The sequence below is a fragment of the Camelina sativa genome, chromosome 17 (assembly GCF_030686135.1).
Source record: "Camelina sativa cultivar CO46 ecotype springtype chromosome 17, ASM3068613v1".
Lineage (NCBI taxonomy): Eukaryota > Viridiplantae > Streptophyta > Magnoliopsida > Brassicales > Brassicaceae > Camelina > Camelina sativa.
Window position 1 is genome coordinate 9,699,273 of NC_141896.1, and position 22,939 is coordinate 9,722,211.

At 42.0% G+C, this 22,939-nt stretch overlaps 3 protein-coding genes across 8 annotated transcripts; 2 read left to right on the top strand and 1 right to left on the bottom strand.

The window, feature by feature from the left end:
- Positions 1 to 68: 68 nt before the first annotated feature.
- LOC104759338 (uncharacterized) lies at positions 69 to 1,181 on the top strand. Its single transcript, XM_010482282.2, has 2 exons — positions 69 to 281; positions 372 to 1,181. The coding sequence occupies exons 1-2, from the start codon at positions 184 to 186 to the stop codon at positions 913 to 915; spliced, it is 642 nt and encodes a 213-aa protein (XP_010480584.2). The 5' UTR covers positions 69 to 183; the 3' UTR covers positions 916 to 1,181.
- A 6,459-nt stretch (positions 1,182 to 7,640) lies between these two features.
- Positions 7,641 to 10,045, bottom strand: LOC147923451 (uncharacterized). The gene is made up of 5 exons (XM_087496447.1): positions 9,946 to 10,045; positions 9,544 to 9,852; positions 8,774 to 9,430; positions 8,563 to 8,690; positions 7,641 to 8,489 (listed from the first exon to the last, which is right to left on the bottom strand). Exons 1-5 carry the CDS (start codon positions 10,043 to 10,045, stop codon positions 7,641 to 7,643), a joined length of 2,043 nt encoding a protein of 680 aa, XP_087352573.1.
- Positions 10,046 to 11,785: 1,740 nt separating this feature from the next.
- On the top strand, positions 11,786 to 18,536 carry LOC104756512 (kinesin-like protein KIN-7C, mitochondrial). Of its 6 annotated transcripts, none has more exons than XM_010479118.3 (23): positions 11,786 to 12,539; positions 12,635 to 12,732; positions 12,843 to 12,932; positions 13,027 to 13,079; positions 13,391 to 13,456; positions 13,537 to 13,590; positions 13,908 to 13,967; positions 14,094 to 14,172; positions 14,447 to 14,514; positions 14,651 to 14,713; positions 14,837 to 14,941; positions 15,019 to 15,123; positions 15,309 to 15,416; positions 15,500 to 15,622; positions 15,862 to 16,026; positions 16,149 to 16,319; positions 16,469 to 16,666; positions 16,852 to 16,992; positions 17,085 to 17,210; positions 17,296 to 17,346; positions 17,445 to 17,492; positions 17,586 to 17,843; positions 17,937 to 18,536. In XM_010479118.3, the coding sequence occupies exons 1-23, from the start codon at positions 12,073 to 12,075 to the stop codon at positions 18,132 to 18,134; spliced, it is 2,895 nt and encodes a 964-aa protein (XP_010477420.2). In that variant the 5' UTR covers positions 11,786 to 12,072; the 3' UTR covers positions 18,135 to 18,536. The 6 variants fall into 6 exon arrangements, with proteins under 6 accessions (XP_010477420.2, XP_010477419.2, XP_087351390.1 ...); XM_010479117.3 differs by having other exon boundaries at positions 11,886 to 12,539; positions 16,834 to 16,992; XM_087495264.1 differs by having other exon boundaries at positions 12,018 to 12,539; positions 13,529 to 13,590.
- The last annotated feature ends 4,403 nt before the right edge of the window (positions 18,537 to 22,939 follow it).

The following is a 22,939-nucleotide window of genomic DNA, read 5'->3' on the forward strand; positions in this document are numbered from 1 at the left end:
CAACGTTAAAAAAAAAAACAGGTGAAACTGCAAATAAATTAGCAGTAACCACCAGATCTTAAGCAGTTACAAAGCGGCTTTCTCTTCTCAAACCTCTCTAATTTATTGTCTGTTAAATTTGCCTATTGCGGCAGACAAGTATAACTTATCCATAATAATAATCGGAATCTGAAGTTGGTCGTGATGGGTAACGTGTTGGACTCATTCTTCACCGGATTCTCTAATTCTATCGGAAACTTCTTTGGTTCTCCACTTGACTTTCTATCTGGAAAATCTTGCAGGTAATACACAAAAATCATACACTTATATTTACCATAATCTTACTTGACTGCTTACAGGCCGGAAACTAAAACAAATCTTACTTGGAACAGTTCGGTTTGTCCATCACCGTGGGATCTCATATGCTACATTGAGAATTTCTGCGTGGCAAATCTTGCCAAAACCGCATTAATCTTAATCGTATCCTACTTTTTTCTATTCTTCATCTACATGCTATACAAAGTTGGGTTTTGGCATTGTATCATCCACGGTTTCTGCGGATTCCTATGGGTTTTGGTCTCTTGTTGGTTCTACATTCTTAGCTATTGCTGTAGTTTCTTCTGCTATGATCTCTTGCACTCTAAACGTAGAAGAAGACGCAGACACCACAGATATATAGAGAATGACTGTGGTGATAATAGTGATACTGATGATGTTGATGATGATGATGATGATGGGTCGTTCACGTACCATAGATCGAGGCGAGAATGCAGAAAAGAAGAACGTCTTAGAAAGTCTCTGAGACCGAGGAGCCATCGTGTTAGAGTTGGTGTGAGGAAAGACCATCGTTCTGACTTGGGTTTGAGCCAACATGCTGATGGTGCTAGTTGTTGTACCCACGATCTACCATCTCGGGCAATAGGCAAGAGGGCCTAAGTCAGGCTTGCCTAATGGGCCGAGGAGGTGTTATTGATCGGCCCATCAGGCCCGGAGAAAGGAAGGGAGCACGGAGACGTTCCGTGCTCGACAGCTCGCAGCTCGGGCCCGGTCAAAGATTCCCGCATTTAAGAGGGTTAATTAGGCTGCGCGGATCGCGCACTATTAATTCCGTATTAATTGAGTAGTAAATGGGTCGGTATAAATATGTAAGGGGGAGGTCATTTGTAAAGGATCCCGAGATTTTTTTCCAAAAAAAGGCAATACAAATTCAAATTCTAAAACTCTTATTATTTTAGTTCGGAACTGTTTACGGCGACAAGCTCCTCCACAATTAAAATCACTTCGGAAGGAGAAGCATATTCTCTGTTCTCACATTTGGCGCTAGAAGGAGGGGAGTTATCGCCTGACTCTCACCAGTTCCGACTTCATACGCAAGTTCATTCCACACAACCACCGCTATGGCAGCCAGCTCTCCCGATCAGGCATCCTTGGAGGTGATCCAGAAGCTCCTGCAGGACTTGTCCGAGAAGTCCGACCATCAGCAAGCCGCCTCCGCCGCTCTTACTGAACGTTTCGACAATTTGGAGGGGCAGATTTCCACTCGTTTGGAGGAAGTCACGACGTCCGTAGCCGATCTCTCGGCCTCCCACCGCGCCTACGCCGACCGGGTCGACCTCCTGTCCTCCGACCAAAACCCGCGTCGACGCGCTTTGGATTTCTCCGGTGTGACACCACCTTCCACCTCGCAAGTAGCAGCAACAAATGTCACTCCGGGAGATTCGTTCCCACCTCAAACCAACACACAAACAGCGCTACCGCTGGCCGGCGATGTTCGCACACCGGTTCAGCCTTGCGTCGTCCGATCTTCCGAGGTTCCAGTCCGTCTTCCTCTCCCCGTAGATGGAAACACTTCGGCTGCGGGATATACTGTCAATCCCGAGATCTTCCGCATGCAGAGCGAAATTCGGGACATGCGGTCTGTGATGCATAGTGCAACCACCTCAGCTCCGGATATATTCCGAGTGATCGAGGAGTCGAGGCGAACTCCTTTTTCCGACCAAATAGCCCGAGTCCGCATCAAGAACACTGGCAAAATTAAGTTCTCGAGCTACGAAGGAAAAGGAGATCCGACCAATCACCTCAAGACTTTCTTGCTGACAGCTAGCCGGGTGGACCTCGAGCCCCATGAAGCAGACGCTGGGTACTGCAAGCTGTTCGCAGAAACATTTAGTGGACCGGTACTGCTTTGGTTCGCATCCTTAGCAGCTGGCTCCATAACAAACTTTAACGAGCTGTCGACCTCGTTCGTCAAGCAGTATTCTAGCCTAATCGAAACTGCGGTGACGGATGCTCAGCTTTGGAACTTAAGCCAAAAGGCTGGAGAGTCCCTTCGGTCTTACATAACAAAGTTCAAGGAGATCCAGGTCAAAATTCCCGGACTTTCGGACTCCACAGCCCTGGCCGCGCTTAAGAACGGCCTGTGGCACGAATCTCACTTCCGCGAAGAGTTGTCCGTGAATCGTTTCCCAACTATTCAGGACGCACTACACCGGGCTTCGAACTGGATAGTCGCAGAAGAAGACAAACTCGCCGCTGCGCAAAAACAAAACGCCCCGTCTGCAGGGAAACCGCGCTTCGAAGCACCTGCCAAAAAGACTCCGCCTACGACTCCGAAGTCCGGGCCGAGCACTTTCGCAGTCACCCAATCTCCCAAGAAGAATTCTCCAAAGAATTCACCGTCCAAACCACCATTTTCACCGCGCTCCAAGAGCGGCGTACTCCCGAGTAACAAGTGGGTCCGAGATGAGGACACGTACTGCGAGCTCCATAAAACCAACAGTCATTCTACTCGTGACTGTAAGAAGTTGATGCATCTCCTCGCAGAGAAGTATGTGGCGGGAGAAATGCCGAATGTCACAATTGAAGAATTGGAGCAAAAAGCGATTCCCGAAATGGACGAGGACGCTCCACCTTCAAAGAAACCAAAGCAGTCTGATGGAAGTGAAGCTCCCAAGAAAAGAATCGATGTGATAATGGGAGGATCACGTCTGTTTCGGAACTCCATCACTGCGATCAAAGACCATCAGCGGAAGCTCACTAGCCCCCAGCCGAAGCGAGCTAAGTTGATAGCCAGTGATCTACCTGAAATTTCTTTCTCCGAGAAGGAAACTGAGGGGTTGGACACTCCGCACGATGACGCGCTCGTCATCTCGCTTGATGTAGCGAACCACGAAGTCTGCCGAATCCTAATTGATACTGGGAGTTCGGTAGACTTGATTTTCCTTGAGACGCTCACCAGAATTGGTATCGGAAAAGAGCACATCGCAGGACCGCCCTCACCCCTGGTCTCGTTCACTAGCGAGACGTCGATGTCTTTGGGCACGATCACATTACCAGTGTCCACTCAAGGAGTGGTTAAAATGGTGGAGTTCACGGTCTTCGACCGACCTGCGGCCTATAATGTTATTTTGGGAACTCCCTGGCTCTATCAGATGAAGGCGGTGGCCTCGACGTACCATCAGTGCGTCAAATTTCCGACCCCACAAGGAGTCCGGGAGGTTCTGGGAAGCCAAAGGACGGCCAGGAGCTGTTACCTCGCAAGTCACAAACTCCTGATCCAATAGCAACCACAGCTCGAGGTCCCGAAAAATCCAGTTCGGAAGCAGCTAAAAGGTGACCTCACTGAGTCCATTTTCATCAATGGCAAGTTCCCGGATCAAGAAATCAAGATCGGAGTGGGATTGGATAGCGAGCTCCGTGCCGCCCTGATAACCTTCCTGAAAGAAAGAATGGCCACCTTCCCACGAGCTGAATGTGGACCCTACGTTCCGACCTGTAAAGCAGAAGCGAAGGAAGCTGGGTCCTGAGCGAGCTGAAATCGTTAACAAAGAGGTTGAACGTTTGCTGAAGGCGGGACAGATACGCGAAGTAAAATACCCTGAGTGGCTCGCAAATACAGTCGTTGTCAAAAAGAAGAACAGAAAGTCGCGAGTCTGCGTTGATTTCACCGACCTGAATAAGGCGTGCCCCAAAGACAGCTTTCCACTTCCGCATATCGACCGGTTAGTTGAGTCCACTTCGGGTCACGAGCTGATGTCCTTCATGGACGCATTCTCTGGCTACAACCAAATCCTAATGAACCCGGACGACCAGGAGAAGACTGCATTCATTACGGACCGCGGGATCTATTGCTACAAGGTGATGCCTTTTGGGCTAAAAAATGCGGGAGCAACCTATCAAAGACTGGTGAACCGAATGTTCGAGCATCAACTCGGAAAAACCATGGAAGTTTACATCGATGACATGCTGGTGAAATCGATGGAAGCCAGTTCGCATCTCGCCGATCTGAAAGTCTGCTTCGACGTCCTGGATCAGTTCGGGATGAAGCTCAACCCCACGAAGTGCACCTTCGCAGTTCCATCAGGAGAATTTCTGGGGTATATCGTCACAGAAAGAGGAATTGAAGCGAACCCGAGGCAAATTAATGCTTTCCTGTCTATGAGTTCTCCTAGGACCTTGCGCGAAGTGCAGCGCCTTAACGGACGGATCGCAGCTCTCAACCTCTTCATCTCTCGATCTACGGACAAATGCCTCCCTTTCTACCAGCTGTTACGAAAAGGGGGAAAAACTTTCTTGTGGGATGCGAAGTGTGAGGAAGCATTCGCCCAACTCAAAGCTTATCTATCTGAACCGCCGGTCTTGGCGAAGCCTGAGTTCGGAGAGCCACTCTTTCTTTACGTAGCTGTATCGGATAGTGCGGTCAGTGGAGTTTTGGTTCGCGAAGAAAGGGGGGAGCAGCGACCAATTTTCTATATCAGCAAGTCATTCACCGGAGCGGAGTCGAGGTATCCAATGATGGAAAAATTGGCCCTAGCAGTAGTCACTTCGGCAAGGAAACTGCGGCCTTACTTCCAGTCCCATACGATCATAATCCTGACGACGCAGCCACTTCGGACGGTATTACATAGTCCGAGCCAATCCGGGCGGCTGGCTAAATGGTCTGTTGAGTTGAGCGAATATGACATCGAGTTCCGGACTCGAACTTGTGCGAAGTCACAAGTGCTGGCCGATTTCTTGATCGAACTCCCACTAGCCTCCTCGGCTAGCGACACTGTCGAAATTCCATGGACGCTGTATGTTGATGGAGCTTCTTCCAAATCGGGGGCAGGAATTGGGGTCCGCCTCACTTCTCCTACAGGCGAAGTGATCGAGCAATCATTTCGCTTGGCTTTCAGTGCATCCAACAACGAAGCTGAGTACGAATCTTTCCTCGCCGGCTTACGCCTCGCAGTGGGGATTGGTGTCCGAAAACTTCGAGCTTTTTGCGATTCGCAGCTGGTCACCAACCAGTTTTTGGGGGAGTACGAAACAAAGGATGGCCGGATGGAGGCTTATTTGTCCACAGCTCGGGAGTTAGTCGCCAAGTTCGAGGAGTTCGAAATCACTAAGATCCCACGAAGTGAGAACTCTGCTGCGGATGCTTTAGCATCTTTGGCCTCCACTTCGGATCCTGCGACAACAAGGATCATCCCCGTCGAAGTCATCCAGTTTCCAAGCATCCGGCTGGAGGGCACACACGTCGTGACCCGCGCAATGAAAAAACAGCTGGCCGCTGAGGAAGCAGCTCGTAAGACGGCTGCGGACTCTCGAACCTCGGAAGATCTGGACCTTGTCTTGCTTACCCCAATGGAAGTTCACCCACCTCTCGCCGAGCTCGACGAAAATTCAGCTCCGGAATCATCGGGCTCACCAGCTGACAATCAAGCCGTTATCCCACATGCCACCTCGAGCAGCACGAATTCTAACAGCTGGGGGGCAGATGACTGGCGGAGCCCGATCTGGGCTTACGTTGAAAAAGGGGAACTCCCAGCCGACAAGTGGGCAGCTAGGAAACTCAAGGTCACAAGTGCGCGGTACTGCATTCACAACGGAATACTTCTACGCCGAAGTGTAGCAGGTCCTTATCTGACTTGCGTGGCCGGTAGAGAGCCCGCGATGCTAATGCGAGCTGTTCACGACGGACCCAATGGGAATCATTCCGGCGGTCGGACTCTGGCTTTCAAAATCAAACGGCAAGGTTACTTCTGGCCTACCATGGTCACGGACTGCGAAAAGTATTCTCGAGCTTGCGAGAAGTGTCAGAAGCACGCCCCATCAATCCATCAACCTACCGAACTCCTGTCCTCGGTGTCCGCACCTTACCCTTTCATGAGGTGGTCTATGGATATCATCGGTCCGCTACATCGAGGACCAGGAGGAGTCCAGTATGTGCTCGCTCTTACCGACTATTTCTCCAACTGGGTAGAAGCGGCAGCCTATGCGAAAGTAACAAGCGACGAAGTGGAACAGTTCGTGCTTAAGAGCATAATCTACCGCTACGGCGTCCCGTGTGAAATCATCACGGACAATGGCCCACAATTCATCTCTTCGAAGTTCGAAGAGTTCTGCGCGAAGTGGAAAATCCGACTCAACAAGTCAACTCCTCGTTACCCGCAAGGTAACGGGCAAGCCGAGGCAATGAATAAGGTCATACTTGCCAACTTGAAGAAACGGCTCGATGCTCGAAAGGGGCGCTGGCCGGACGAACTTCAGGGTGTCCTCTGGGCGATCCGAACAACACCTCGGCGGGCCACTAATGAGACACCTTTCTCCCTGGTTTACGGAGTTGATGCCGTAGTCCCAGTTGACATAGAAGTCCCCGGAGTCCGTACCTCGCTGAACCCACTCCGAGCAGAGGAAAATGAGGAGTTCCTACAGGATACTCTTGATACAATCAACGAGCGTCGGGACCAGGCGTTAGTCCGGATCCAGAATTACCAGAACACGGTGGCTCGGTACTATAACTCCAAAATTCGAGGCAGACCCTTGGCAGTGGGCGACCTCGTCCTGCGGAAAGTCCATGAGAATACCGAGGAGCTCAATGCAGGAAAGCTGGGAATCAATTGGGAAGGACCATACAGAATTACTCGCGAAGTCCGAAATGGAGTTTATCAGCTCGAGGATTCAGAGGGAAAACCAGTCCCGAGGTCGTGGAATTCTCTACACCTTAAACTTTTCTACAGTTAATGTCTTTGTATCGAACTACGATTTGGCTTGATCCCGATAAGGGTACGTAGGCAGCCCACTTCGGGTCCAGCTATCCATATTAATAAAATCTAAAGTTTTCTTAAACTTTTTTTTTTATTAATAATGGCCAAAAAAAAAAAAAAAAAAAAAAAAAAAAAAAAAAAAAAGCCGAAGTCTGACTTCGCATCTACCATTTAAAGCCGAAGTCTGACTTCGCATCTACCATTTTAAAGCCGAAATCAAACTTCGCAAGCCTAAACCAAAGTTCTCACTTCGTATTCAGCTTTACTTTAAAGCTAAGTTTTGCGAAAAATTTAAACCGAAGTCCTCACTTCGTCCTCCGCTTTACTTAAAGTCAAAGCTCAGTTTCGCAAAATTCCTATCTAAACCGAAGTAATCACTTCGTACCCAGCTTTACTTATAGGTTGGGAGGTCATTTTTCCGAACTATTTAGCCGAGGTTCTCACTTCGCGTTCATTTCTGCTCGTACCATCTTTTTAAACGAAAGATTGTGGAAATGTAGTTCACATTAAAAAAAAAAACAAATAAAACGACCTCGGAGCGGTCACCACGACCAAAACACTCCGAAGCGAGTCTAAAAACAAGTACTACAAAACAGGGGGGCAACTCGTGCCAAGACAACGCCAGAATAGGAACTATTGATTCGGAGGGGCTGGATCAGACGCCGCCTCGGAAAGGGCCAAGCCCAACTCCGCTAGCTCCCCTTCCGACCTAGTGGTCGCCAGGTAGTCGTCCATCCCCTGAGTCGAGAGTTGCCCGAGGTTAGTGCCGGATTCGTCGATTGTGACGTTAAGCGGGTGCTCGTTGCATAAGAGATCGGGCGTATCCGCCAAAAGGTTTGAGAATGCAGCGAGGTCGAGTTCACGGGGAGTTACCTTTGAAACCTTCTCGTCAGCTTCCTCCTCGTCAGTTTTTAGGAGTCCGAGCTCGGCCTCCATGTCTTGGATCTCGCCTCTAGAGATCTCTTCGACCAGCATCCGGTTAGCCCTAATCTCGGCAGCTCGGATCTGAAGCGGGGCTAGCTTCTCCCTCTCTTCGAAGGTGACCTTCACCTCCTCGACCAGAGGACGGAGAGTCCGCCTCATTGCCTGTCTTTCCTCCCTTCGCACCCTCTCAATCTCGCAGCTGTTTCCAGCCTCGAGTAGCTGATTGCGAAGCTCGATCTCGTGCAATCTACTCCTTGCTGCCTTGGCATCCTCCGCGGCTTCGTAGTAAAGGTCCCCCGCCTTCTTCAGCTTGTCTCGGAGGTCCTCATTGGCAATTCCGAGGTCTAGCACCTGTACCTCGGCTCTCTTCATCCGAGCCCGTATTTGTTCGGCTTTCTCCACAGTAGCAGCATTCTCGGCCTCTAACCTGGCGTACTCCTTCACCTGGGCTTCCAGGTCAGCAATCTTTTCCCGGAGGAGGCTCACCTCGGAAGATGAAGGAGATGCAAACAGCTGATCTTCATAAGACGCCACCGAGGAGTTGAACTCGATCATTAGCTGGGAAGTCACAGTTCGTTAAAAACGGTGAAGGTGGTAAATAAAAAAAACTGAGAAAGCATGTGTCACTAACCTCGCCAATCTTGTCCGCGAAGCGGAAGAAGTTCGCACGGTTGAGTTCGGACATGTCCGCAAACGCCGGAACCCGAACTCCTGGCCGGGTGTAACTCCTCATCAGATCGGCTGGGGACGCAGGGGGAACTGAAATGGACGAATGACGTCAGTCTATTTGGTCCCCGAGACCCAGCAAGCAAAAAAAAAAGGAAACCTCGAGTTATCATTACCTCGGGGGGAGGAACGACGTTCCTTTGAAGGCGGCCTGCCAGAGGAATCCCCGGACTCCTTAGATCTCCTCTCTGAGGAAGGACCCCTATCCTTCGAGCTAGGCTTACTTCGCTCGTCTCCAGACGAACTAGTCCGAGCTCGGCTCTTCTCGCGAAGAGGCGAGGAAGTCTCAGGTTCCTTCCTCTTTTTGGATGAGTCCGACCGCTGGGAACTGACCTCGACGGGGGGAGCTATAACCTCCCGCGGCTCGTCACTGGAGTCAGCTATAATAATTACTGCGGGCTCGGGCGAGCTGGGCTGAGGTTCGGAGGCCCCCGTAAGCGGCTCGGAAGAATCAGTGGGGGGTAACGAAGTCCCGTCTACCTCAGGAGAAGAGGGGCCTGACTTCTTAGGAAGACGAGCTTTGCCCTCGGCGAGCGCTGCCGCCATATTCAACTTCGCCTCCTTTTCGGCGAGTCGGCAAGCCCGTTCCTCTCTGTAATTCATCTCCGAAGTGCTTATAGGGTCGGAGCAAACGAGGGAACGACTCCTAAGCCGCACTGTGGATTCTCTAATCCTTTCGCACGAAAAGGAGTCCCAGGCAATCTGACCCTGGCTGCAAAACCTCGAGAAAAACTCTACGAATGTAGGGCAAAGCAGTCCGCGCTCGAAGTGATCTGGGACAAGAAAAACAAGGAGTAAGTAACAGAAAGGAAAATAGTATATTAAGGGCACCTGACTAAGAGCGCCGTTCTACCAATTTTCGAAGTCCACTTCGATACGTGCGAACTTGCGAGGTGGCCGAAGGTGAGCTCGTTGACCGGGAAGAAAAAATACGACTTCCGCCACTTCTCATCCTTCTCGGGAAGGTCGTCAAAGACCTTCAGTCCGGAAAGCGGGCTTACATAGAGTGTCCCCTTAGTCCGACCAGTCTTCACCGTGTATACTTGAAGAAAGTCGGCTAGGGACAGTTTGTAGTTGAACTCTTCCCCCAGAGTTTGAAGACACATGACGATGCGGACGAAGTTTGGGCACATCTGGGGGAGAGCGAAGCCCAGTTCGAACATCATCTTCACGATGAGTTCGGAGAGAGAAAAGTCTAAAAACATAAAAGCACAAACACGATTGAAGAATTGGGGTGAGAGAGAAGTCGAGTTTACCTTTATACACGGCACAAGGAAGCAATGATTACCTGGGGAAGTGAAAGGTCTCACACCGTTCTCTTTCTCTCTTATAACCAACACGCCACCTAGTGGGCCCCGAGGCCTGTTCGGGAAGGCAAATCCCATCATTATCACGATCAAATCGTGGGGATATGGGGAATATTCAGTTTCCCAAAATTGATCGCTTGAAGGTCAAAAGTCTCCCGAACTATTCAGCTCGGGAGACTTGGGGGGCAACTGTTGTACCCACGATCTACCATCTCGGGCAATAGGCAAGAGGGCCTAAGTCAGGCTTGCCTAATGGGCCGAGGAGGTGTTATTGATCGGCCCATCAGGCCCGGAGAAAGGAAGGGAGCACGGAGACGTTCCGTGCTCGACAGCTCGCAGCTCGGGCCCGGTCAAAGATTCCCGCATTTAAGAGGGTTAATTAGGCTGCGCGGATCGCGCACTATTAATTCCGTATTAATTGAGTAGTAAATGGGTCGGTATAAATATGTAAGGGGGAGGTCATTTGTAAAGGATCCCGAGATTTTTTTCCAAAAAAAGGCAATACAAATTCAAATTCTAAAACTCTTATTATTTTAGTTCGGAACTGTTTACGGCGACAAGCTCCTCCACAATTAAAATCACTTCGGAAGGAGAAGCATATTCTCTGTTCTCACACTAGTCCGGTTCATGGTGTTAGAGTGAGCAGAGAGTCTAAGTTCGCACGGAAGGGTTCAAAACGCAGAACTCGAGTTCACCATGGTCCTCGCAGAGCCTGAAATGAACCATATATCTGGAACTGCTTCGGAATCACTGTATGGAGCCTGCGAGGCAATGTACAAGCCAGTTATGGTTTGTCCACTAGCAACTTTATCATGCATCTGTTGTTTAATTGACACAGCTGGGTCAACTTTTATAGAGCAATCTCTCTGTTTCTTGGCAAAACAGTTCGTTGTATACAATTAAGTATTATTGTAAGCAAAATTAAGCCAGATCTATTGTTGATCTGCTAGATAGTTTGATTTAAAAAATTGAATATAAATATATATATATATATATATATAGAAACATACACATACAGTAATTGTTTTTTCCTCTTAACATGTAGTCCAAAAATCTGACATGTCGAATCTAAACACTAGGGAAACTTAGTCCAATAACCATAGAGTATGAACTTGAAAATGTAATTCACTACGAAGGGCTAAAAAAACAAATTTATAGTGGTAATTCTAAACTATATATTGAAGTTAATATTTTGTATCACATACAAAACCTGTCTAAGTTTTTAATGTCTCTCACCGGTGAAGTTTTCTATGCTCTAGTTCTCTAATGCATTCAATTGAAACAAAACGATCGTATTTATGGTAACTGGGCTCCTCCATACTGCTTCAGGGGCAACAGCTAGAATAGTAGAATGTGTGATGTACACCAAAGGACTACATAAATGTAACACAATGCTTGGGTAATTTTTAGTTCATTGGTCAACAACATACCAATTGTTGCTTTAGTGAGCAAATGTGGAAAACCATATATATAACTTGAAGATTTACTAACATAAAGCATGTAATTAAAGATGATTGCTCGTTTCTAGAAATGTAGAAACACACAAAAAATGATCATCGAACTGTCAGAAACAGCATATGTTGATGTTGTTGCGTTATCAGAAGAAACACACGATTTGTTTTCTTCTCACTACTACTAGTGCCTAGTGGCGCCACCAAGTTCTAAAAGTTGTAATATTAACGTTGACGACGTCGTCGATCTCATTGACCTTATTCCGATTCTACCCTTGATAATGATGGTTAGGTGAGGATATTTTCGTTATTTTACTATAAAATTCACATAATTACAAAATAAATGTTGCCTCTGTACCCTGAGATAAACATCAACAAAAATTTGTTATTTTTTTTTGGTTTCTTTCATACTGTTTACCAACTAACAATTTTGTTTTTCAAAATATTATCACTACCTTTGGCAGCTCAGCAAACATTATTCTAATTTGTTTTCTGTCAGTTCATCAAATAATTTATATTTTTTGTCCATGTGATAATAATTTGTAATCGCAGAGAGTAAAAAAAAAAAAAAACATTTATAAGGAATTGTATTGTAACCTATTAAATACAAGACAGAACAGTACTTTAATATCTGAGGTTATTTTCGTCATTTTGATTATGTTTTCTTTTTTTTGGAGGGAGTGGGAGAAAAAAAAAAAATCGATACATGACGTGACCTCCATTGATTTCGGCGAACGAGCTTCTTCCCTCTCTCTCTCCCTCACGCTCTCTCTCTCTCTCTCTCTCTCTCTCTCTTTCACAGTAACTGTCTTTTTGGAGAAGAACACATTCCTCTTACTGTTAACCTTCCCAACAATGTCTGCTTCTAGGTCACAGAGATCATCCACGATCTCTCCGGCTCGTACTCGTCGATCGCCGGCGACTATTCCGACGAAACGACCGGAAACTCCTTCTTCCTCTCACTTTTCTGCATCTCCGGCTGCTTCTTCGAGTCCGTTATTACGTTCTAGTCCTAGTCCGTCTACTTCCTCCGCCGCCGCCGCCGCCTCCTCTGGTTCTACGGCTGTTGCTTCCTCCAAACTGAAGGAGAATATTACCGTCACGATTCGGTTTCGTCCTCTCAGGTTTTGTCTTTTTTACTACTTCAGTTGATTTGATTTGATTTGTTTTGGCTAATTGACTTTTTTTTGGTTTTTTTTTTTGGTAAATATTGAATTAGTCAAAGAGAGGTCAATAATGGAGATGAGATAGCTTGGTATGCAGATGGAGACTACACTATTCGGAATGAGTACAATCCAGCTCTTTGTTATGGCTTTGGTTAGTCAGTCACAGTTTTTACAATTTTCTTATTCATAAAGTCTGTTGAGCTGTTTAGAGTAATTGTTTTTGGACTTTGTTTTTCGAATTGATTGAGTGTGATTTTGCAGATAGGGTATTTGGTCCACCAACAACTACTCGGCGTGTTTATGATATTGCTGCTCAACAAGTTGTTAGTGGGGCTATGTCAGGGATTAATGGTATGTGAATTATGTTTGATGTTGGGAGGCCTTAAAAGTTTGGTGCTTTTAAATTCCTTTAGCTTGAAAATATGCATCCCTTCCCCATGTGCAGGTACTGTGTTTGCTTATGGAGTTACTAGCAGTGGCAAGACTCATACAATGCATGTAAGTTATTCTTTAGAGGTTGAAACTATGTCTTTTTTCGGAAATCTGCTATGGATGCTGTAACTTGGACATTATTTAACTGGATTAGCTATTTGCGACCAAAACCCTTTCTACTATATATATACGTTTAGAATAACATGTTGGACTTATCATCTTTAGAGATTGAGATGTAGGATGTCCTTTCCCGTTGTTCTTACTATGTAAGTTGTTATATAGGTATATTAAGAGTTCAAAAGATATCGAAGAAGGTGTTTCTCTTATACACATCCACTTCTGCGCCACCTAACCTAATGATATATTTTTGCAATTAGGGGGAGCAAAGGTCACCTGGAGTAATTCCGTTGGCAGTGAAGGATGTGTTTAGCATTATTCAGGAGGTGATAGGTTACTCTGTAGTTCTTGTTCCTTGAAAGGATTTTCACTCTATTCTTTAGCTAATTATGTTTCAGCTATCCAGACACCAGAACGGGAATTTCTTCTTCGTGTTTCGTATCTAGAGATATACAATGAGGTAGGTTCTGGCTCTGTGTTTATTTACATGACCTAAGACAATATTGATTGGACATGGTTGGCGATATTGATTTGTTGCTTCCTAGAATCTTAGAAGAATACTATAGGTTGCATCCAACCTAAGACAGTGAGTATGCTCAAGAAATTCGTAGGAAGCAATTTCCACTTCAATTATATATGTGATTGCAAACTCATGAATTCTAAAGAGACAATTGGCTGTTTGTTCTGGGGCAGCTTTAGATTTACTTACACGTTCCGTTGATTTCTAGAACAATAACCTGGTGCGAGATTTGAGGGTCTTTTGAATTATTCTTACAGGTCATCAATGACTTACTAGATCCAACAGGACAGAATCTAAGAATACGAGAGGATTCTCAGGTAACTGGTGGATAATGTCGCCCAAAAAACCGATCAAATCCTAATGTGGGGCTTACACATTTCATTTATCCAAGCTTCATTTGCATCGTAAGTTTCAGTATACTTAGTTTATGTTTATGTTGATAGGGCACATATGTTGAAGGTATTAAAGATGAGGTTGTCTTATCCCCTGCTCATGCTCTATCCCTAATAGCATCTGGAGAAGGTATAAGATCCCTAATAGCAGCATCAGCTCATCTTTCGGTTAACATAGTTTTCATTATTATGGCCCAAATACATTTTCCTCATTGACAATATATACAAATCATGTGTTTTAAGGTCGTAATCTTCTAGCAAATGATTTTGTTTGTTGACCGTATAGTATCATCATTTGCTTTAATTGGTCGTAACTTTTCCATCTCTGTATAAGGCCCATACCTCTCTTATTTCTGTTTTGTTTGGTCTGTGGTTTTACTTAGTCGTTTCTTGAATTATTGCAGAACACAGGCATGTTGGTTCAAATAATGTCAATCTTTTTAGCAGCCGGAGCCACACAATGTTCACCTTGGTAAGTCCTATTACTTCAAAAGTGTATCTTTCTTGTCTCCATCTCAACTCCACATATGCCTTAGAACCGTAGTGATGTTCTTGTACAACTAGGCGCTTTTTTAGCTCTTTCTCTTAAAGTTTACAGTGTGTTTCAGACTATAGAAAGTAGTCCACATGGAAAGGGAGATGACGGCGAAGATGTTACTCTTTCTCAGTTGGTAATTACTTTACAGTTCATTCTGATTCTGCTATTGTATATGAAGCCATGTCACACTTCGTCGCTGTTAAATGCACTCAGGTGCCTCTCCTTATCTAACATTCTGATTCTTTGTTCGATGCAGCACCTTATTGATCTTGCTGGATCTGAAAGTTCTAAAACTGAAATAACTGGACAGCGGAGGAAAGAGGGCTCTTCCATCAATAAAAGTTTACTTACCCTTGGCACTGTAAGGAAGTTCTTTTTTAGTTGTACATTTTATCTTCTCTATTTGTGCGTGTCTAAACTCCTAATCTCCTTCTTCAGGTTATATCTAAATTGACAGACACTAAGGCAGCTCATATACCCTACAGGGATTCTAAACTTACACGTCTCTTGCAGTCAACACTTAGTGGTCATGGACGAGTATCAGTAAGTTCTCTATGCCTTTCCCTAATTAAATCAATTTGTTTAAGAAGTTTCTGAAGACCAGGTGTGTTTCTTGGTTGATGAACTATCACTTTGATGACATAGCTCTTCTTGTAGAAATCAGGTTCAAGTAAGAGACTGCTGTGTGTCGATATAGGCTTTCTGACCCCTCTGAACCTTTTTTTCAGCTTATTTGCACTATCACACCTGCATCCAGCACAAGTGAAGAGACACACAACACATTAAAATTCGCTCAGAGGTGCAAGCATGTTGAAATCAAAGCTTCACGAAATAAGGTGCATTTTTTATGGTACTAATGTCTCTGAGGTTCCTTAAATTCACTAGAGCCCTCTTGTTGATATTTCAACTTTTTATACAGATTATGGATGAAAAGTCTCTTATAAAAAAGTATCAGAAAGAAATATCGTGTTTACAAGAGGAACTTACGCAATTGAGGCGTGGGGTTTCTAACCAAGAAGAGTTGGCTGATCGAAAACTTCAGGTTGGTGTATGCAAGATAGCTTTTCTTGTCGCTGCAGCCTGATTTTATGAAAGTTTGAATAAATTGTCTTAAGCTATGCCTATTACTACTTAATTAAAAAAATGGAAGTGATTATTAATCGAATCTTGTCTTTAGAAAATTATGTGATCATACAGATACACCTAATATGCATTCCTCAGAAATAACATGCTTTGCTTTCATTGTGCCCTTTCTCATTATATAAGCTAAAATCTGGTCAGGTTAAACTTCAGTCAAGGTTGGAGGAAGATGAAGAAGCCAAAGCAGCTCTGATGGGAAGAATTCAGCGACTGACAAAATTAATCTTGGTTTCAACAAAAAGTTCACTGCAAGCTGCTTCTGTAAAACCTGAACATATATGGAGGCATGCTTTTGGAGAGGATGAGGTATGTATGTTAATTCCTCGTTTGAGGATACCATTCCATTTTGGTGGCACACTAATATATCTCTGTTTTCAACCTTTCACCATGTGATATTGATGTTTAACTTTACACCATGGCTCCTACAGCTAGCATACTTGCCCGATAGAAGACGAGAGAACATGGCTGATGATGGTGCTGGAAGCACAGTTTCTGAAAATTTAAAGGAGCCGAGAGATGGAAATAGTAGTATGGACGAGATGACAAAGGACAAGAAAAGGAACAAGACTCGTGGAATGCTTGGCTGGCTAAAAATGAAAGTAGGCTCTAATCATCTTTGATCTCTCTGTTGTATCAAAACTCATAGGTGGAGTTAGCATTGTGGACTGATATTTTGAATGACACAATCTAAAATCATGATTTTATACTGTTTCGGCGATATACATGACCGGTAATGTAAATGATGCAGAAATCTGATGGTCTGGCTGGGACATTAGTGGCTGATGGTAACCAGAGCCAAGCAAGTGGATCTCCTTCATCTTCCTCTAAGTGTACACAAACAAAAACAGCCAGAAGAGACAATGCAGCAGCTATCAAGTCTTTTCCAGGAAAAACTGTTGCTGGAGACTTATTCAGTGCTACTATTGGACCAGGAGACCCTTCTCCGGTAAGAAAATATTTTTCCACAGTTTTTTTATTGTTGCTTCTGTAGTTACACTTGAGGAAGTAGCGATGTCTCAATCGTTATTAGTTGAACATCCTATCTTATGTGAGGTTGTTCCTAGGTTTTTTAAGTGGTCATTGTGTAGATTTCTTTTACTGACACATAACCAGCAAAATGACATACGGCAGATTGGAACTACTATTGCGGATCAAATGGATCTTCTTCACGAGCAGACAAAAATACTTGTTGGAGAAGTAGCATTGCGTACCAGCTCCTTAAATCGGCTTTCCGAACAAGCCACTCGCAACCCTGAAGATTTCCATATCAGAGTGAGCTTTTCGTGTGATCTTGCTTAACAGTGCCAAAGTAATTAGCTTATAACATAATAGTACCTCTTTCATGTTTGCATTGTCGACTGCAGGATCAAATTCAGAAATTAGAAGATGAAATCAGCGAAAAGAAGAATCAAATACGTGTTCTCGAGCAACAAATTATTGAGATTTTCGGAATGACTCCCTATGCCGCAGATTCGTTTGGAATGTCTCAGGTAAAATAACAGATGAAAAACAAAACAAGAGTTTAGATGGATAAATACACTTCTTGGATAATATTCTCGTGTTTGCTTGATATAGGTTTTGTCGAAGCTCACAACGCAACTAAATGAGAAAATCTTTGAACATGAGGTACTCCATACTTCTCTCAGCTCTTGTTACCTCTCATTCTCAGTTTTGTTTAATCAGATTCACTGACAATGTTTTCGTTATGAAATGTCTATTTCAAGATAAAGTCTGCAGACAATAGGATTCTGCAGGAGCAGTTGCAGATGACTGTAAGTTAATACTCCATAATGGTTCTGTATTTTCAAAGTCCGAACACTTAGAAATTGTCAGTTTGAAGTTCATTATTACCCTAATATGCACAGAAATCAGAGAACGCTGAGATGCAAGAGACAATCATGCTACTAAGACAACAACTAGATTCGTTAGCCGAGAGACAGACAACATATACACAGCAAATGGCAGGAGACGAATCATCAGGGAAGAATACTCGCAACAGAAATGGTGAGGAGTCAGAAATCTACTCTGGAGCAGGAACACCGACTAGCGTGATGAGCTTAAATAGAGTATTTTCTCAGGAAGAGACTAAAGAGATGAACAACGAAACAACTCTCAACACTCAGGTATCTTTCCCATACAAAATTTGCTCCTTCCATCTACGCGACACACTAAGTCATTGTGATAAAACACTTTTGGGGGATTTTTTACATCATTAGGCATTGGAAATTGAGAATCTGAAGAAGGAGAAGGTGAGACTGATTGAGGAAAAAGATGAGCTTTGTAAACTTAATAAGAAACTCACTGAAGAAGCTTCTTATGCTAAAGAATTAGCGTCTGCCGCAGCAGTAGAACTCCAGAATTTGGCTGAAGAAGTTACTAGACTCTGCAATGAAAACGCAAAACTCAGCAGGTGAAAAAATTCCAGGTCTCTCTGTAGTTGTATGGGGACTCCAGCTCCAAGATAATGCTGCGAAAGTGAATCATCATTAACCTATAACGCAAATTTGAAAGGTGATGATGATGATGCATCAAAGGGAACAATGTTCTTGGAGATCATGATGCTCCCAAAGGCAAGGGATTCAGTCCAGAATAGGTTTGTATTGCTTGAATTGCTTCGATAGTCTTTTGAGTCTAACTTCTGATGACAGACACAGATGTAAATATACTCACAAATATGTTTTCTTGTTCACGATTTTTGTATGTTCTTTAGGTTGAAACGACGATGTTGCAACAAGTTCCATAGTTAGTTTTTCAACTTGACTTTTATTTATGTAACAGATTTATATTTGAAATTGGCATAATCAAATTAGGACGAAGATCTCCCACATGTACTCTATCGTAGTTCGAAGTGTTTTTTTGGGTCAAATCTCATTATATGAAGATGTATAAAAATTGACCATAAACAAAGTTGACAAGGAAAAAGAAAGGCAAAGCATACAAATGATGAAGATGGAGATGAAAGCATGATGTTGTTTGTGAAAAGAGAGAGGGACTAGAAAATAAGATCTAGATTCCATAATCCAAAAATACTATAGTACACTTACAAGTTACAACACCCCGCCAGGCTTTTTCTTTTCTCCACAACCACTATTTCTTTTTTTTTTTTTACTTTACAATTAATTTATAAACTTTTAATCTTCACATGTTTGTTCTTTTTAACAAAAATTTTTTTTGTTCTTTCTCCAACTTGAAAACGGTATGTATTTTGTATAGTTTATGCTGAAACCGCATTTGGCTATATCGAATTATAGATCGTACGTAGTAGCTAGATCTACGTAAAACACTATGCATTTGAATATAAGAAATCCAATACATTAATTAGAGACAGTATTATCTATTTTATAAGAGTTAGTCCATAGTATTTTATATTTCTCTAAAGTCGCATTATCATGAAACGCGGCTGTCTTCATGGCCTCATAAGGATTTTACATCAAGAGGTATATATATATATATATATATATATCTATATAGTTTTTCTAAAAAACAATGAATTTGGGGGTTGGTGTTAAATAGTTGAGCTTTCAGCTGGATTCAAGATTCCCCTCTAATGGGTACTTGAAAATTAATATTTATTTTTCCAGATTAGGTTAACCGTTGTACTTGAATAACATACTATTAACGTTATGGCATTTTAAGGAAGTTTTCAACGCCACGTGCGATGTGGACGTGCTAATTGGTTTTAGTTGATGTTGTCATCCCATGCAGATTTTTCTACGGGATTGACAAATAAAAATGTTGACAAAAAATAAAATAAAAATCTTCGTTATTAAGCAATTCATGCACTCAGTGGACTCTTCTTGGTGGATGTTTCTAATTTATATCTTGTTGACGTCAATAACAAACAAAAAATGACATAAATAAGTATATTATGTAGTACTTAATTAATTCCCACTCCAAACAAAATTAATGAAACATTCAGATTCCAATAAAGAGAAATATTTGGTTATCCAACTCGCACTAACCACAAAACATACATTTGTGAATCGATCCATTGTTTAACATAATTAAAATCATTCTTTTGTTATAGCATAGAATAGATACGAGAAAACCATATAAGTTATCTATGAAAAGACGTCGTTGAACTTTGGATGTCGATCGGGTTACCATATAAGAAATCTAGAAACTAATTTAACAGTGTTCCCACACCAAGGGAGCTTAGTTTTGACATGAAAGCACAATAGTCGTTTTCAGTGTTCTTTTTTGGTTTATAATTTATTGTGATACTATATTGTAATGGAAAATATATTCTTACGAAATAGCAAAAGTCAAAGAGGGTGGGGCTAAGTTAGACGCCATCAAATGATGACGCATCAAGTTTGAAACTTATGGTGAGCCCCAAGCGATTCGTTTATACTCATTTCTGATTCTTCCAATTTAGGCTCTCAAGTAATATCCATGTTTAATATGTAGATGTGCTTTCTGGACAAATTACATCAAGAAAGAAGGATTAATTATGTAATCAAAAATGGTTTAAACACCGCAAAAGAATTGGTATTAAAATAAGGAGTTAACCTAAAAACAAGAAAAAATGTGGTGTTAGAAACAACCACCATCTTTCTATTCTATCTGACTACGTCTTTATTATCGCAGCTCACCATCTCTTTGGACGTTTATGTAACAACCATCAAGAATTTAAGATTTCATAAGTGATATCATCACTTCATTAATTAGTTAATTAATTAATTACCTGACTGACTTTAACATTTGATGATCGCATGATGTACGATATATTATATATTAATAAATGAAGTACTCATATGACTAAAACATAACACACACAAAAGATATAGCTTGCCTCTTGTCCTGTGTGACAAATATATTATATACCCGATCAAAACATTTCCAAAACTAAGCAAGATCAACCATTTAGATAGTGTTCATACCACATAATTAGTTCCAGGAGATGTGCATTATCATTCGTTAATTATCACCATATTTTTTACCCTTTCTATTAATAACTCTTGGGATGCTAATTAATATTACTAATTTTACTCAATAAAAGTTCATGTTACCTTTTAAAACAAAGATCAGGGAATTCACTTACATATATAATTACGTTTAAAACTATATAATAATAGTTGTGTTCATACTTGATCATGATGAGAGGAGTAGGGGGTTACATGCATATATATATAAAAGATAAGGTAATTAAATAGAGCAATAATTATTAACCTAACTCTGTTGTTGGCTTTTTTCCTTTTTTGCCTTTCTTGATAACCTATAAATGTTGCTTTTTCTATGCCTCTCTATGTGCTTAGAAGTTGATTATAATGTCGATCTTTGCATGCCAAATTTATTATCGGTGGCAAGTCTCGCTAAGTTCGGGTTATAAGAGTCAATTAAGTTAGTAGTAACGTGACGTGACTACCCACCCGTGTTTGACTGGAAATGTCATTAGAGACAAATAGTGTTTGATAAGGTAAAACCAAAACAACATTTATTTTGAGTGGGAATGTAAATAGAGACAAATAGTGTTCGATAAGGAAACCAAAACAACTCTTTTTAGTGAAAAAATCCAACTCAATAAGATTAAACTAAACTAGTCTTAGACTCTTAGTAGTCTATATATACCATATTTAGAGTTTTAAACTAGAGAAACTTACATTATAAAATAATATGTAATCGAATAATCTTGTAAAATTATAAACGGTAGATATTTAACCATCAACCTAGTCCAGCTTATATGGGTGAACAACAAGGGTTGCAACAACTCTATGACAGCAAATTTGAAATAAATAAATCAAAATACTATGGTTTTAGAAAAAAGATAACTCTATGAAAAATAACCAAATCGAAAGACAAATACCAAAGAGTTGTCGACTTTTTTATATATATAAAGTACAAAAATTCAAAATTTGAAACTTAATAATATTTGAGAGGACAAAAGGTCCCTAATAGACACAAAAAAAAAAAAAAAAAATCTGTCATAGGGGCCATATAAAAGTTTTGAGCCGTGCAAAATAACAACAGTAAAACTGTAAACAAAAAAAAATAACAGGGTAAAAAAGAGGCAATTTGTGATGACAATGTAAAAGTTCCACTACATGGATTTTATGATGGCAGAAATAGATAGACAGTGAAAAAAAAAAGGTACATCAAAGCATCACGAAACCACTCAACTACTACACTAAACAAAAGTAAAAGAGTAAATTATTTCAACACAAGAGGTTGAAATTTTAAAAACCAAATCTCTTGTGATTTTCCAAACGTTGGGACGAGAAGGAAGAAGCCATTGCGAACGGGGGGGATATGAGCAGCACGTGACGTGAGAGAAACCCTGATTTGGCAGCAAGTGAGTGAGTGGCACACTTTCCTAGTGGCATGTCTCAGCTTTTATAAGCTTGTTGTTAGCCTAAACTTTAAAAGCCCTCTCTCTCTCTAGTCTCAGTCTCTCTTACTTCGTAGTAACATGTTCATGTTTCCTGCATGCAATTCTTTATTAGCTAGTTTTTAGAGCCTCGAACCTTTCCCATTTTCTCCACATTAATAAATAAATTACAGTACTAGTACTAATTTAGCTCCCAGATTTGGTCTGAAAACTTTATAATATTTTATACATTTCTTCTCAGAGTGTCCATAATGTATATGTGTAATAAAGTCATGTAATCTAAAAAAGTATACTACTCTCTGCACTGCAGTACCAATAACAACTGGTCCACATACCCTAGTAAAAATATCTGTATCCCAATTTGAATTTACTCGGACCAACGTGGATTCCAGCATCAACCCAGTGTAAATGTATCGAGATGTTTTTACAAATAACTCTAATCTAATTGCTGATTCAAGTTAATCAATAAAGTAATTTTTAAACATCAACAAAAAAAAAAAAGTAACTAAAAAGGAAACCATATCAATAATACTTTATACATTGGTCCAAAAAGTTTATATCCTAATTTTGCAACAAAAATATCTGTTACTTTAAAAGTTCGAATAGAGTCTTCTCTTTTATTTTAATTACTGTACAAATGGTGTTATATACACTTTTACTGTTATTGTACTAAAAAGAAATAAAAAATCTGTCAAATTCATAACATTTCTACCGACCAAACTGGTGACACTTTTTACTGTTCAGTTATTATTTTAGAATTTAGAGGTATAGCTTAAACTTTGTTTTTCTTTATCGAAACTCGTTAAAGAGTAAAAAGATAAAAAGTAAAAGTACAGGGCAAAAGGGTAAAAAGTCCAAAGTAATGAGGCCAAAAAAAAAAAAGGAAGTAAT